Source organism: Motacilla alba, chromosome 3 (genome assembly GCF_015832195.1).
Source record: "Motacilla alba alba isolate MOTALB_02 chromosome 3, Motacilla_alba_V1.0_pri, whole genome shotgun sequence".
Classification (NCBI taxonomy): domain Eukaryota; kingdom Metazoa; phylum Chordata; class Aves; order Passeriformes; family Motacillidae; genus Motacilla; species Motacilla alba.
Genome location: NC_052018.1, coordinates 25,033,870 through 25,050,248, shown reverse-complemented (window position 1 = coordinate 25,050,248; position 16,379 = coordinate 25,033,870). Strand labels below are relative to the sequence as shown.

Here is a 16,379-nt window from a genome sequence, read left to right as displayed (position 1 = left end):
GCTATTATATTACTCAGGGAGATCGAGGAGTACCAGGGGCTTCAGGTGAACCAGGCTACCCAGGCATTCCTGGTACTCAGGGATTAAAGGTAAGTATTTTTTTCCCAGTTTTACATTAATTGCATCTCTTTTTTGGAAGTGCTTTTCTTAGAAGTGATCATTATTTTACAAAATCATTTCTCTAAATATATCATTTTTATTAGATAGCAGTTGGACACATTTAAAACAATAATATGTCCATCCTGAAAATTTTCTTCTGAGGGTTCTTCCCTTGATGTGAAAGCATTTTGTGGTGAGTTGACTTTGGATGAATGCCAGGTGCCCACCAAGCTGCTCCATCACTCTCCTCTTAAGCAAAGCAGGGAAAAAAATCAAGAAAATAAGATGGGAGAAAGCTTATGGGTCAAGATAAAGGCAGTTTAATAAAGCAAAAGCAAAGGCCATGTGTGGAAGCAAATTAGAATATTTATTCTCTGCTTCCTGTCAGTATGTGTTGTCCCACCCATTCCTGGGAAGCAGCACTTCCATACACACAGAGGTTTGGAAGACAAATGCCACAATAATGAAACTTCCTCTCCTTCCCCTTTCCTTTATCAGCATGAACAAGTCCTTCTCTGCACGGCTGCTCTCAATCCCTTCTCCACTTAGCCTGAATTTGTGTCTCCACCTGAGATCTTGCCTGGCCCTAGCTTACAGGAAAAGGCAGGGATTGGGAGAGAGAGCCTTGATGTTAAAGGGAGCTCTGCTCAGCAATACCCAAAGCGCTCATGCGTTATCAACACCCTATCAACAGCACTATGAGGGCTGCTGTGGACAAAATGAACTCCTTCTGAGCCAGACCCAAAAGGGCATTAGAGAAATAGAATTAAATCAGGCATTTCACTTTCATAAGAAGAGAAAGGTTGAAGGTTAAAGAGACAGTAAGATAGAAGGGTGGTGTTATAATTAAAGTTTTATGAAAGCCCCATGCAGAAGTATTCCAAGAGAGTTCATCTTCTGCTCCAGAAGGCACATGTTTTCTTGTATGTCCAGTGTCATGTATGCCAGCCTCATATACATGTCTTAGATGTACTAGAGTACTTCACATGTTAGCAGACACATGTATGGACATGCCTTACATTGACTAGAGCATGGAGTCAGTGTCATAATAATAGTTTAATTAGTTTCATTATCACTATATATTCAATTCAATATCTAGGGGTTATGTAAGGCACATGTACTAAGACAATATTTCATGAAAGATGATTTTGTTAAAGGTTATGGAACTTCTCTAAATTTTAAACTGAAGAACCCTTTGAAAAGGTAATTTATTTTTTATGAAGATGCAAGTTAGCTGGAGTTACAAGTCCAATGGAATTATTCAGGAAGAAAAGCCCAGTTTGGGCATCTGGCAGTAAAAGTGAAGTTTTTCAGCTATAGATGATGTTAAAACTTGAAACAACTGAATATTTTACTTTCAAGTGGTATACAACAAAATACTACAGCTGGCATAAATGTCTTATGTTCTGGAATTTTCAATCAGGTAAATATTTGCCATAGCAAAAGTCTCCTCTTCACTACTGTTTACATTTAACTAATATTCTTCTTTTTTCCACCCCCATACCCCCCCCCCCCCCCAAAAAAAAAAACCAACCCAACCAAACATACAAAGTTTTGGCTCTTACAAGAAAGCTGACAAAAGGGACCCAAAAATCTCCATTCTAATTATTTTATTTATTAAATGCAGTTTTGCACCCCCCCTACAGATCTGTCTTTTGTTTCATGAGTGCTATGTTCATGGTTCAGCATTTTGATTTATGTTTATTTAAACATAAGATGTCAGAGAGTAAGAGCCATCCCGCTTAAGTTCAAATTTCCTTTTCAATTAATGAAGAGAGATGGCCACATTTTTGGAGTACATATTTTATACCTCTGTTGTTAATTGGAATTAATAGTTTTCATGCATTGCCTGTTTCTCTCCAATGCCAATTAGATGGTGTTCAAACAAGCTGATGAAACTACATACCTGACTTCTAAGCATGATTTACACCATCTGATTGCCAATCCCCCATTATTATTTACTTTAAACATTTTGAGGCAAAACGAGTGGGTGGAAATGGAGCTTAGTCCTTAAATATTTTGATTCAATTTAATGTAGAGGTGTTTGTGGCAAAAAAATACTTTGTTTCTTGTTTGTTTTGCATAACTTATGCATTCAGCTAAAATTTAACCCATAAGAAACACTGCCTCCCATCCTGCCTACGTCCTCTCAACTCCCATACACTGAGTAGATAAAATCCTGTTGGACTTGCTGACTCATTATGTTGTATTTTTTAATTTTTTACTTGGTATGTGAGCATCCACTTTATTTTTAAATTTTTTACTTGTTATATGAGTATCCACTCTCTTTTTGATAGTTGTTTTAATGACAAAGTCCTTTCCTAGTATAGCTTTCTGGACTTTTTTTGTGTACATGAGTGATTTGTTTTCTTTCAGTGTAAGAAAAAGCTAGATGTTTCTTTTGTAATTACAGTGTTAAATTAAAGCACAGACTATATGTTTTAGAGGTGACTCATGTTGAAATGAAGACCTTTCTTCTAATATTTTACAGGGGGAGAAAGGAAACCAAGGTGATGCTGGTATCCAGGTATATCAACTTTGTTTCTAATGAAATCATCTGGCATTGCTATTTATAAAAGTCTTAGGTATTTTCAGACAGGCTTTTTTTTTAAGATTAAACTCCACAGAAGGTTAACTTGAATAGCAACAGTAACTCTCCTTCAAGGAAATCTTCTGCATTTCGGAGGGCCTGAGCAGGCTGTTGGCATTTGGTGCAGAGCTGTGTGCTCCTAGCAATGGTGCAGGCACAGGGTGCAGGTTGTGCTGCTGCCCCAGAGGCCTGGGGCATTGCCCAGGACTGTCACAGGATGCGCTCTGTCCCTGCCTGTGGGGCACTGCAGGATCACAGAAACACAGTCAAAGTGACTCCACCTGGCCTCTGCCTACCTACTTTACTATTACCATATGGGATTTTCTTCCTTGCTATTTAAAATTATGGAAATACCTACAAGAAAAAGAAGAGTATTCTGTCATTACCTGGATTCTGGCTTGGTTCTTCTGTGTTCAGGGTAGAAATTTTGTTCTTCACAGTTTGTGCTCCGATTTCCTTGAAGAGTAACTTTTCAGATTGATTTGTCCTGGTTTAGAATGAGTTTTTAGTATTTATCTCCTTGTGTTATATTTTTGATAGTTTAATTCCATGTACCAGATAAATCTATATTTTATAAAATGTTCTTCTTTTCTAAAGGGACTGAAAGGAGAAAAAGGAAGACAAGGAAATCCAGGCTTACAGGTACTGTTAAAATAGTGATCCTACTTCAAGAGAGCCATAGTGATCCTAGTTTGAGGCCATGATTCATATTTGTTTTTTAACACTTCTTCCATCAACACATATAGGTCTTTGCATCAGGTGAAATACATTTATGTACAACATGATAACATAGTGATATAAATTGCCTCTTAAACACTCTTAGTATTTTAAAATAAGAACTATAACACATACAGAGAAGATGGAGCAACACTTCTCTCAGCTGTGCGTGCTTGAAGGAGGGGAGGAAATGCACATGAATTATTAGAACACAGGAACTTGATATACAGAAAAACATTTTGCTTTGAGGGTGGTCAAACACTGGAGCAGTTTGCTCATAGATTTTGTGGCAGCACCTGTCTGGACAACATGTTAAGTTGATCAAGCTGCATCTGTTCTGCAAAGGAAGTTGAATCCAAAGAGGTCACTTCCAACCTACATCTTTCTGTGTTCTGTGATATTATACCTTGAGAAACAGACCATAGGTGCATTTCTTTTATTATTTTAGTAAAGCCTTAATTATAGAATATTTTTATAAAATAGTTATAAGTAATATAAAATGCAGATAACAGCAAATAGTGGCTTTTGTGTAAAGGTTATGAGTGATACTTGAGCTGTTAAGATTTTGCATGTACCATGCTACACTTTCATACAGTTCATTACCTCCTAGACTATACTGGGAGTCATTATTGACATCTTCTGTGCTCATAAATTACAGATGTTTCCTGTTTCAGCTGTAAATCAGTGAGATCCAGTTGTTTCTCTTTAACTCTAGGCCAGTGTATTCTGATTGTGTCATAGTTGGCGATCTTGTTATTCCACAGAAAATAGCTGTTAGTATTTATAAATACTTGTTAACTGCATAATCTATGTCATGTCTAAACAGAGAAGTATTTTTTAGAGGTATATATCTAAAACTAGACTTGGAAGGAAGCCACGGTTGCTTTTTTTGGAATTACGACATTGTTACAGCTGCCCGTCTAGCCAGATGGACCCAATTCCCAGGGATTCTGGGCAGGAGATCTAGACTGCATGTTAGTTAACACTCTCAGAGATATGTAGGTTGAAAATAGTTCATTATTAAACCTGACCACATTTTTTAATAAAGAAATAGTTTAAACTAAAAGATGGGTCATTGACTTAACCAAATATAATGTCCTAGATTGACACTTAACAATTTAAATTTTTTGTTTGGTTGGTTTTTTTTTGCAAATAATGGGCAATTTTTTCATATCTTTATTATTTTAGTCATAAGGGAAAGCAAAGTGATAGTGAAAGAAATTTTTTTTCTTTCAGATAGAATGATGCAACTGAATTGCTGTTTGCTTGCTTTCTTGTTTTTTGGCGAAAGCTAAAAAAATAATACAGACTAAGTCTAAAATTGTTTCCCGTGCTCATCTGGCTTGGTCAGGAACCAAAAAAATCAGTCATTTAGTAGACGACACAAGATCTTTCCAAGAATTCTCAAGACTCTAAGACACAATACAGATTTTCTTGTCCATAAGAGTGAATCGGAAAAGCAAATTGCCATCTTGCCATGGGATGTAATGGTCAGTAACACTATTGAATCACTTGGCAGAAATGACACCAAAGTAATTTGCTAGCATGCAAAATCTGCCTTACCATGGAGTCTGTATTTCTAAGGCTCTAAAATTAATTTCTGCCTAGTAAGATGGTATTAAGTAGTTTGAATCAGGGGTTTACTTCCACTAGGACACATGCTATTTCTTTTGTAAAGCAAATAAGGCTTTGTCTCTTAAATCTATATTCTGTTTATATGTTTATAATAGGTGTGATATATTCCCAACTTATCCTCTAGGTACATGATATTAAAGGTAATACTGAACTATTCATTCACCCTGATATAAATTTTTCATCATTATATGCAGTTTTGTTTTTTGTACTGTAGCAATCAGAGAATCTTTAAAAATTACAATTTGTGATTGTTTACTGAAAACAAAGGACAAAAAATATTAATTATTGATTCTAAGTCATTTGGCTCAACCTGAAATTTAAATTTCTTTTTCATCTTATTTTTTAAAGGGAGTAGAAGGATTGAGTGGAGAACGAGGAGAGGTACGTATTTTTGCAATGATAAATATAGTATTACAAAATTATTCCATTTGTTTCTGCAAATTAGGTGATCTGTAAAATGTGTATTTAGTCTTACTTCTGTACTCACATGTCTATAAGCAAGGGGGAGAAATTAAAAAATATCAAAGAAGTATTAGTTATAAAGAGACAGAATGAGATGCACATTTCATTAAAAATTATTAAAGCCAAACATATACTTTACAAGAATTGAAAAGCCAAAGAAAAACCAACAAAACCAACAAAAAAAGAAAGGATTGGTTGGATAGAGGAAATATCCAAAGAAAATAACTAAAGAAAAAGAATCATTGTGTTGCATGTTGTTTAAAAATTGATATTTAAAATATTTATTTTGTTGGATATTTATTTATTTATTTATTTCAATATTTTGTACAATCAGAGTATACACTTTCCCATTAATCAAATTCTTCTTCAAAAACATTTATTTAGATATTGTTTGTTCAACCTTTTTCCTTAAAGCATTGTTGCATATCAATAGCTGGATACATTAGTTGGAAGTTTCATTCTGATAATGAAATTATTTATCCATTTTAACATATAAAATGTTTCATATGCTTCTGTGGTTCTAGGAAGTTCTTCAGTTGCAGTTTGGCTTATAGGTGTTTTACTAAATTATTGTCAAAACTGGTAAAAGATTCTTTGTACACTATTGAATTAGTCTCCTTAAGTATTTTGAAACACAGCAATAAAATATTTCTTCTGGAAATACATTTAAATAATTTTTACTATGTATTAAGCTATAAGAATGTGATTATGTTTACTTATCAAACCTACAAAATTAGTTTATTTTGTATTTATGTAAAATATGGTTTTTGTTAGACTCTGATTTCTAGTAAGTTTCTTCAGCCTGTAACTCTCAGCACTTATTGAGCTGTCTTCCTTTCTTTGCTTTTCTTTCCCAATAGCAAGGGTCAGCAAACAAGGCCTCACATGGATGTGGTTGAGCATTAAAACACCAAGATATACTGTGGAAAATTTTCCCCCTACAGTTTCAGTTGTTTCTTGGCAAGTTCTTCAGGCAGTTCTGCTGATGCTTCCAACATTTTCTCCTGGTGTTTTTATGCTGGCTTCTTGCCTCTAATGTTGTTCTACAGTAGATGCTATTTCCCCAGTACTCTCTGGTTCTTAATGCCTTCTAGCCCCTCTAACTTTTAGTTCAGATAGCTCAGCTTGCAAGTCTTTTATGTAAATATAGTCTACAGGGATAAAAGGAATTAAAATTAAAAAAGAACCCAAACAAAACATCTCCTAGCTATAAACTCAACATGATTTCAGATCTCAACACCTATAGTTTCTAGTATAGCCACAGGTGTGGCTATATACCACCATGTCCTTATCTCTGATCCTTGCTGACTGTTTAAATGAAAAGACCACCTTTGCAATTATGTACTAGAAATGAGCGAGTACAAATCTACATGAGGTAGCTAAGAGGATCCCTTCTCTGTGACTACAGTACTCAAGATGACAATACCAAGAAAATAAATTACAACTAAAACTTTGGAAGAAGTTGTATCTGAATTAGTGCATGGGTTTAGAAGGTATGGACTGCTGTGGCCCCTGAACTGGCCACCCTTCCAGGAGTACTCTAAGGCACTTGACTGACATCTGTCACATTTTGTCTCATTTCTCTGTTTCTTTAAGAACATGAAGTACCTGTCTGATTTTACAGTCTAGCTCATAATACTGGTTAATCTGACACTGAATGTAAATCTTGTTACCCTACAGTAATTCATATAGAGACTTCTGGGCATTGTTACTAATATGTATCAAGCCAGGAAGCTTTGAATTTTTCTGATGTGAAGAATCTTGATAAGTAATATAGGAGATGTTACAAAGTAACATAAATACCATAATTTAAAATTCAGTGGAAGTCTATTGAGACCATATGCATAAACATTTCTTAAACTTCTATTATTTGCTTCAATAAGTTTGTCATATATAATAGTCCTGTTCTCACAGTTCCATCTGTTGGAACTAAAATAGTTGGAAGTGGAGAAAGAAAATTTTTCAGCAACTGATAATGTTATGCAGAAGCTGTGCAAACAAGGGAGGGAAAAACTCATAAGGGAGCAAGTGTAGTATACTGATTTTAATCTTGGGCACATACTGATGTTTTGTTGGCTCCATAGCAGGGAAAGAGTTCCACATGAACTCTTGCAGTTGGTAATTCCATACATGGAACCATTGCTTTGGTGAAGATATATAAGAATATTTTTCAGCATTTTTTTTACCTTTTCCAGTGAAGCAAAGACTTACTCTCAATCAGATGGAAAAAAAGAAGCAAAAAAATCCCTTACTGAAATAAAATTATTTTTTCCTTTGTCTGATACATTGAAGATACAAGGTAAAAGACTTTAAGTTTCCAGGAAATTCAGGGGTGCCAGAATTTCACATCCAATTTTTCTGACCTTCTAAGGATTTTAAAATACTATAAAAAAATTTCTGATTTGAAAAAAAAGTGAATAAAACCCTTCCTTCCATATGTTAATAATGAATAGTAAAATGGGTCTTGAAAGTTAAAAAAAGGTAATTTATTTCTAATTGTCTTTGATAGTTTTATCTTAAACAGCTGCTAAGGAATCTGAAAACTTCAGTGCATTTTAGCAAAATAGATCTCATCAATATCAAGTTAATTTTCATTGGCATCACATTAATTTTATGAAGAACTTCAATAAAGTTTTCTTACAATATGTTTGTTTGTTACTACCTACCTTTCAAATTATCTGTGAACATATAATTGGCTTTTCATTGATTTTTCAATCCAGAAAGGTGAGAAAGGAGATCCAGGCATTCGAGGCATCAGTGGACAAAAAGGAGAATCTGGTGTTCAGGGTTTGATTGGACCTCCTGGCCTCAGAGGTCAGCCAGGAGACAGAGGACCTCCAGGACCACCTGGATCAGATGGAAAACCTGTATGTATAGGACTTCAAACTTTTCATTTTGGGTACCTTAAAAACCAGAAAGAATTGCATGCTCTGTTCTCTGTTCAATTCAGGCACGAGAATTTTCAGAAGAGTTTATTCGACAGGTGTGTTCAGATGTACTAAGAAGTAAGTTGGAATGCTTCTTTACTGTTGTTTCCTTGTTTGAAGTGCTAAAGAAGTTTCCTGATAATTATAGAAACACTTTTTTGAAAGCAAGTTCCATATTGCAAATTTATTTGTTGTTTTCCTACATGTGTAGAACTATATTTCTTCATCAGAGGCTCCATTCTTTACCATCTTGTTTCCTAAAAGTATTACATTCTCTTAAGAGAGGGAACTGATTTTGTGGTAGTAGCTGGGGGCAATACTTCTATTGTTGCAACACTTTAAGCAATTTTTTGTTTGAATTTTCCCAGCCCAGTTGCCTGCTATTCTCCAGAGTGGAAGACTACAAAACTGTGACCATTGTCAGTCCCAAAGCGCTCCCCCAGGACTTCCAGGACCACCAGGTCCAAGAGGCCCTGAAGGCCCAAGAGGGTTTCCTGGTTTACCAGGGAATGATGGCGTTCCAGGGCTGATGGGCATGCCAGGTCGCCCTGGGGCTCGTGGGACAAGAGGTACAGTGTGTGTGTGGCACGGTGCTAAAGGCCTTTATATCTTGATTTTCTGCTTCTAGTTTTGGGTGGGATTAATGCAGGGTGGAGTAAGAGAATAGCTGGGCTTGCTTTGCTGAATGGAATTGTGACCATGGAGCAGTGTGGATATTTGACCACCTTCAGGGAACACGTGACAGGACAGAGAATACAAGAACACAGCCAGATAGTTATTGTTCAGTTCTACTATAGTCTACTATAAGCTCTGTTCTGATCTTTTTAGAGAGTTCTTAGTATCATGTAAATGTTTCTACCTGCATTTAGATTATTTTTTTAGCTCAAATATGTGTAGACATAGATTTCAAAGTATTTCCATGTCTTCTGGTTTCTTTTCATCCAAACTTGTTTGTTTCTGCTTTTTTATGGAACAGTATTCACTGGCTACTTACGAGCTGTGCTGATTTTTGATATCCAACAACTTTTAGACTTCCTTTCATTTCCTGACTTTTTGTCCTTTTGTTCTCTTTATCTCAAAAGAATTTTTGCTCCTTTCTTTATAAATGTTCTGTGTTCTTTTTAGGCAGGCTAAAGTTTATGCTTTCAGGTAACTCAGCTGTCCAAGCATTCCATCTGATTTCTGTGATGTATTTACAGACTTTTTGTTAAGTATGTATATATAGTCTGGAACTAGAGCAAGGGACTGGATGGAATCTATAATTTGGTAACTGGTAGCATCAAAATAATCAGGAAAGCTGTATGAAATAACAGCTAACTGGTAATGTGCCAATGGTAAGCAGACAAATGGTTGATAAATATTGACTTTCTTTGTGATGTACTACCTGTGACCTAGCACACCAAATTAATTTTGTATATAATGATGATTTGCCTGTAGTGCTTTTGTAATGTAATCTCCCACAGGAGAATATGTAGTTTTCCTCTGGAGCTGACACTAGCAGTTCTGGTTAATCATAAAAGTTGGAAAAATAGATACCATATCTATGAAGAAGCTGAATTTACTGGGTTGTACTAGTGTAGGCAAGCTCATATTTTGACTCTCACAGTACTTCTTTGGTGGAGATTTAATTCTGCTGTGTGTGTTGTGGAACATTTTCTATATATTCTGTATTCCACAGGGATTATGATAAAAAACTTACACCTCCTTTATATAAAATATTAAAAACTTTGCTGATAGGAAGGCAATGACAGCAAATTGCTTAATTACCTATCATCTATTCCCTCAGCTGATAGTGGCTGTCTGCTTAACTGTTGCTCCATCTACTCTAAATTCAGTAGAAATTAGCATAATTTAGAACCCAGTCAAGAAAAGTGTTGTTTTGCATCCCATTATTTGCTTTTGAAATATTACATATTTAATTCAATAAATATTATCAAAAGCTGATTTCTGACTTCATTGGATGAAAACGATGTGCAAAGATATGTGTGTATTTGCTAATTCACAGGACTTCCAGGGAAGAATGGTGCAAAAGGCAACCAAGGAGTTGGTGTTCCTGGGATCCAAGGCCCCCCAGGACCTCCAGGTGAGGGATGGTTCAGGTGTGCGGATTCATTTTAAAGTGTGGTTTAGAACAAATGTTGATGTAATTTGGAAAAACTTACAGACTTTGTACGCGTCTTACTTACCAAATATATTTTAGGGTAATGCCTGTCGATTGCATACCTTACAAATTACCATATAATACATTATTTAATGTAAGATCCTGTGAGAGATTGGTATCTGAGACTGCTGTTTCATGATAGATGGATCCTGAAGTCAGCTATATCTGAAAACTGAGCCCTGATATGATCATGTGACTTTTAAGCATTGCTTAATGAGGGAAAATATTCTTCATAACATTAGTGTATGCATACAAAATGTAAAGTTGGGCGTTTAGAAGATATATCAGGGCCCCAGAGAAATGAATAGAAATAGAGGGACTGATTCTTGCCATGGTGGTTCCAGATTATATGATAAAGTAGAATAGTGTACCAAAGCAGATTTTCATATTCTCCTTTAAAAGCTATCTTTATTTAAAGTTTTTTCCATATTATTTTAAAAAATCTTTATAAGATATCATGTTGTTTATATAAATAGATACGCAATTTGTAACAAGAAGTGTCTTTTGCAGAAAATGAAGTTTTCTTTATCTGCATACTTCAAAGAGCAGGGGCATTGTGGGTTCATACTTGTTCTTTTTAATTTCAATAGTAATGCATTTATTTATTTATTAAATTTATGTTATTAAGGTCCTGAAGGTCCACCAGGCATGAGTAAGGAAGGACGTCCTGGAGAGCGTGGGCAGCCTGGTAAAGATGGAGATCGTGGCACTCCAGGAAGGCCAGGACCAGTTGGACCCCCTGGAATTTGTGACCCATCACTGTGTTTTAGTGTAATTGTGGGGAGAGATCCATTTAGAAAAGGACCAAATTATTAATTTGTGATACGATAATTTAGAGGAATAGTTACGGTGCTTATCTTTCATGATCTTTCAAATCTCAGGAAGGTGACCAGCAATAATCCCATAAGAAAGAGCAAAAGTACCTCTGACTTTAAAAGCATTATAATGATCTCAAAGGTTATACGTTCCTTTAGATAAGAAACTCCAAAACACCAGTAACTTTTTTTCATACCTTGCACTGGTTGAATCTCAAGTGTTTTTAAAGAGATTATCAGTTTCAATAGAAATAAAATTAACTGTAATATTTGGTATTTACTATTTAAGTGTCCTATCATTCTCCTTTTACCTCTCTTTACCAAAGAAAGTCCTTTGCAAAATTGCTGGAAACACCACTGGGAGCAGAATTAGGTCTTAAATGTCATTGGTCAGGTATAAGTAACTGTGAAATTCTTCACATGCAGCCAACATACACAGTATTTGATTTTGAAAGAATGTGCCAGGCTTTGACTTCATATGTGTGCAAATTTCATTGCTTTATGTCCATTTCATATGCCATTGCTCCAGATGTGAGTGAAAGCATGTTATCAGATTTTTATTAATTAAGACAGATACTTGTGCTCATCACAGGAGAAATGCCACCTGTCTTGCCATGCAGCTCTGCTTAAAACCAAGGTTAAATGCAAAGGTAGAATTACCTTTGGTAATTCTAGGTTCAAGGGCCAACATTTTATTGAAGATGGTACTGTCAACTATGAAATGTCAAAAGTTTGCATGTGGGTGATTCAGCTCATATGAAAATAGCATTAAAAATAAGAAATACCAAAATCCTGACATAGCTGGCTTTAGCTATGATTTGGCAAAATTAAAGATTTAAAATGTTTGCACAACTCCAATGTAACAGTTCTGAAGTATGAAGTATCAAGTTATATACTCTTTGCTGCTTCTGCTCAAGGACTGCTTTGCCAAATTGAAGAAGCACGTTTACAAGGAGAAAGGTCTAACTGGTGGCTAACCAGCTGCAATGTTTGTTATGCTGTTTCCTTTTTCATTTTAAACCAGCTGTGTGTAATTTTCATTGTATGCTTTGCTAATGAAGTTTATTGCTTGCTTTTACATAATGAGCAAAAGCACAGTTCCCATGAGAATTTAAAATCTATTTCTTAAATTAAGGCAGAGTCCTGTATTAAGGTCACTCATATAAGTCACTTTTTCTAATGTGTTGTTTTTCTGTTGTCCTACTATCAGAGACTGTTAATATGCTTGACATTCAAGGTAAAATAAAAGACACACTTTCCAATAAGATGTATGGTTGAGTGAATTATGAGTCTGAGAGGAGGCAAAACCAAGACCAACCCAACAAGCGCAAGTCAGAAGAACCTCTAACTACAATGAATAGAAAAAGAAGACTGGAGTTCCCTAATTGTAGAAAAATCCTCTTGATTTTGAGCCAGTCTGATTGGTAGCTTGGTTTATGATTTCATTTGATCAAATTAACACATATATCAAGCTTAAATTTTAAAAGTAGAGGTGGTTTTGTCACCCCATTAGTCCTACTGGAGGGTTGTTTCTGAGTAACTGACTGAAGATCTATGAGCAATTTCCAGTTTGCATCTATTAATTGGCCCTCTCTCATAGTTTTTTATATGTCTGATCAATTTCTATTTGAGCTCAGCTTTTGGTTTTCTGTCTGCATTTCTGTGCATTGTAGCAGTTCCCTTATAGTTTTTGACAGGTGTTTGTCTGCTTTTCCAGCTCTGGAATGCTTCTCTTTTCAACAGACTTGGAAGGTCACAGTTAAGCCAAGGTGGTCTCTTGCTCTGCCTACTTCTCTATCTTTAAAGGAGATGAAGTGTTCCTGTGCTTCCAGGAAAAGAATTTTAGAAAAACTCCTGGCACAGTCTAGCTCCTTTATCCTTCATGGAAGCTTCCCATGAAATCCTTCCCAATTTAGGTCTGAGAGAGCTGAAATTTTCTCTTCTAAAATTTAAAATGTTTCTTGTAATACTAACCTTCAGTGTGCTCCAGTTCTCCTGTTTGTTCCCCAGGCTGTGTGCATTGGTATGCATACACTTGAGGTGGTTGGTTTTCTGGCTGTCATCTTGTCAGGCTGCTAAAGAACATTTGTCTTAATTTTTTTTTTCCCATGCAAATAAAAGAGATAGTTACTTATCCTCTGCTCCTTCTGGTATCTAAAGCAGCTCAGTCTGGCCTAGCATGAGTATTTCTGTACAGTGCTCCCCGAAGAGTACAATCTAAGCTAGCTACAGCTATAAAACAAAATCTCATGTTGGACCCATTTCATTGTGTGTAATAATATAGTAAGAAAGACTGAGTTAGTAAACTAAATAATTAAGAGGCTTCACTGAATGTAAAACCAAATTCAAAGCCTTGATCTGCAAAAGGGGGAGATTTGATGCTGAATCTATTTGATTGCCTACTCTCCTGAGTTGTTTGGATGCTTTGAGCTTTAGTGCTGCTGGATCTCTGGTATTTTGCTTTGAATTTGAGTCTGTGAAACTGTGGCATTTCTACAAAAAAGGATTTGGTTTTGACAAGCTGGAATTTTCTAGAGGACATGTTAGCCATCCAGTCTGTGCAGGTGCCTTTTAGAAAGTTAGTAGTAGTAGCTTAAATACATGGAGACACTTTGGAAATGTAGTTCTACATTTTTAAATGCCCAGGAGCTCTATAGGAAGTATCTTGCATCCCAGTGAAATGCATATGTTATAGCCTAGGAACCTGTGATTTCAATTATTTCTCCTTAAAATTTTATCAAGCCAGAATTTAGCAGACTTCATAATCATTTAATTTCCTAAATTCATTTGATATAGTGGGATTATAGAGCAGTGTAGGTGTGTCCAAGATTGTATCTTGACTGGATCTCTTAACTGAGAATATGAATATATTTCCAGATCTTCATCTGATTCTACAGTAAGAGGTTAAACAAATGGTATAAACTTGAGTATTATCAAATTAATGATCCACAGGAGAGAGACTTTTATTTACTGTTGAGGCAAACTATATGACATTCTTGCAGATGTTAATCTTCAATCAGAAGCTGTGAATTAAAAAGATCACAGTGCAACATGTCACCATCTCTGATATTCTCTGGAAATAATTACTAGAAACTCTGTTAACTGACATTTACTTACTTACTGTCCTGATGATAGTCTTTACAACTGGATCTTGGGTTAATTTTTAAGCAGAGGGCAAGATTAAAAACAAAGTCTGGATTTTTTTTTTGGTAGCATTTTGTTGTCTAACTTTGAGTTAAGAAATATCCTCTCTGGTTATCTAGTGCCTGTTGGTGTCAGTAGAGGAACTGTGATTCACTACACTAAATTTTAAATATGGCTTCAACTCATCTCTGTGTGCATAAAATAGATTTAATATTTACCACTTTACTATGCCCATTGATTGTTATTTTCTCTCAGTTTCTTAGGCATATACTTGGACATAAAGATGCAGAATGGAAAAGTATTACTGTGGGAACTGGATTTCTTAATGAAAGCCTAATGCTGTATGGATGGAGCTCAGTAATTTTCACCTCTGAGAATCATGATCTTAGAGAAGTTTGGAGTAAATACATATGGAGTGATGTGTCTATATATAAATATATATGATTTAGTAAAAGACCAGATGTCACAGATGGCTTCCACATGTGCAGATTTATTTTTATTTGGTAAATATATACATGTATATATCGTGTGTGTATATGTGTATAAATAGCTCTCTGTGTGTGTGTATGTATCATTCTCAGTTTTTCATTTGTTTTACTGAAAGATATCCTAGTCTTACAAATAAAAATAGTAAAAGCATAAAATCATAAAATGGCTTGGGTTGGAAGGGACCTTGAATCTCCAACCTCCAGCCATGGGCAGGGACTTCTCCTTCCACTAGATCATCCAGCCTGTCAGGGATGGGGCATCTGCAACTTCTCTGTGCAACCTATTCCAGTGCTTCACGGCCCTGACAATATTTCTTCCCAGCAATCCCAATTCTCTTAATCTTTCTTCATAAGAGTGATGCTCCATCCCTCTAATCATCTTGGTGTCTCTCCTCTGGACTCTCTCCAACAGGTCTTTGTCCTTCCTGTGCGGGGGACCCTGCAGGTGGGGTCTCACCAGGGTGCAGCAGAGGGGCAGAATTCCCTCCCTCACCCTGCTCACCATGCTGCTTTTTGTGCAGCCCAGGACACATTTGGCTTTCTTGGCTACAAGCTGACATTGCCAGGCCAGCCTCTCATTCACCAGCACCCCCAGGTCCTTCCCGTCAGGGCTGCTCTGGATCTGCTCATCCCCCAGCCTGGATTGATACTGAGGGTTGCCCTGACCCAGGTGCAGCACTGTGCACTTGGTCTCATTAAACCTCATGAGACTGTCATGGGCCCACTTCTCAAGCTTGTCCATGGCCCTGTGGATGGCATCCTGTCTTTCTGGACTGTGCAGTCTAGTCTGGAAATCTAGTCTTGTAAGTTTTAACAATCTCAGTCTTTCTACTGCTTCAGAGCCAAGGTGTCCTTGTCAGCTTCAGGAGTAGTCAGCAAATGTCAAGTTTGGTTGGCCTTTCAGAGGAGGAGCTGAGAATTGCCAGCTGTGCATCTTTCAGAACTAGAGAACCTCATTTGTGTGAAAACTCAAGGTGCATTAAAATGAAATTTCAGCACATCTGACTGTCCTGGCAATGAACACTGTCACTGTGGCTCGCATGGATTGAATCAAACCTCTGTGAAAAGATACTGTAAGCTTTTCCTGTAGGGGGAACACACAGGTGATAAATCAAAATACCTGATAGTCCATAGTCAGCAGAGACCATAAACCCTTTTAAGAGCTATTGCCTTCTGGAGTGCTATTGAAATGTTTAAAACTTGAATTAATATAAAAACAAATTGTAGGTTATTTTCTTCTGATGATAAGCAGGATTTTCTCATAGAGGACATCATCTATGTATCTTGGAGAATTTAAGTCCTTTTTTACCATGGGGAAATCATTACTATATGGTTCCTGAT

At 36.2% G+C, this 16,379-nt stretch overlaps 1 protein-coding gene across 3 annotated transcripts in view; it reads left to right on the top strand.

Moving 5' to 3' along the window:
• Positions 1–15,046, top strand: part of COL21A1 (collagen type XXI alpha 1 chain) — a 126,198-nt gene extending 111,152 nt beyond the window's left edge. For 2 of the 3 annotated variants that reach the window (XM_038133433.1, XM_038133432.1), the window contains 9 exons: positions 18–89; positions 2,591–2,626; positions 3,287–3,331; positions 5,390–5,422; positions 8,224–8,370; positions 8,454–8,508; positions 8,799–8,999; positions 10,436–10,513; positions 11,220–11,477. In XM_038133433.1, the coding sequence (XP_037989361.1) occupies positions 18–89; positions 2,591–2,626; positions 3,287–3,331; positions 5,390–5,422; positions 8,224–8,370; positions 8,454–8,508; positions 8,799–8,999; positions 10,436–10,513; positions 11,220–11,407 (855 nt within the window). In that variant the 3' untranslated portion in view covers positions 11,408–11,477. Of the gene's footprint in view, positions 1–17; positions 90–2,590; positions 2,627–3,286; positions 3,332–5,389; positions 5,423–8,223; positions 8,371–8,453; positions 8,509–8,798; positions 9,000–10,435; positions 10,514–11,219 lie in introns of all 3 variants that reach the window. The other variant, XM_038133434.1, reaches the window with a different exon arrangement.
• Positions 15,047–16,379: the final 1,333 nt, after the last annotated feature.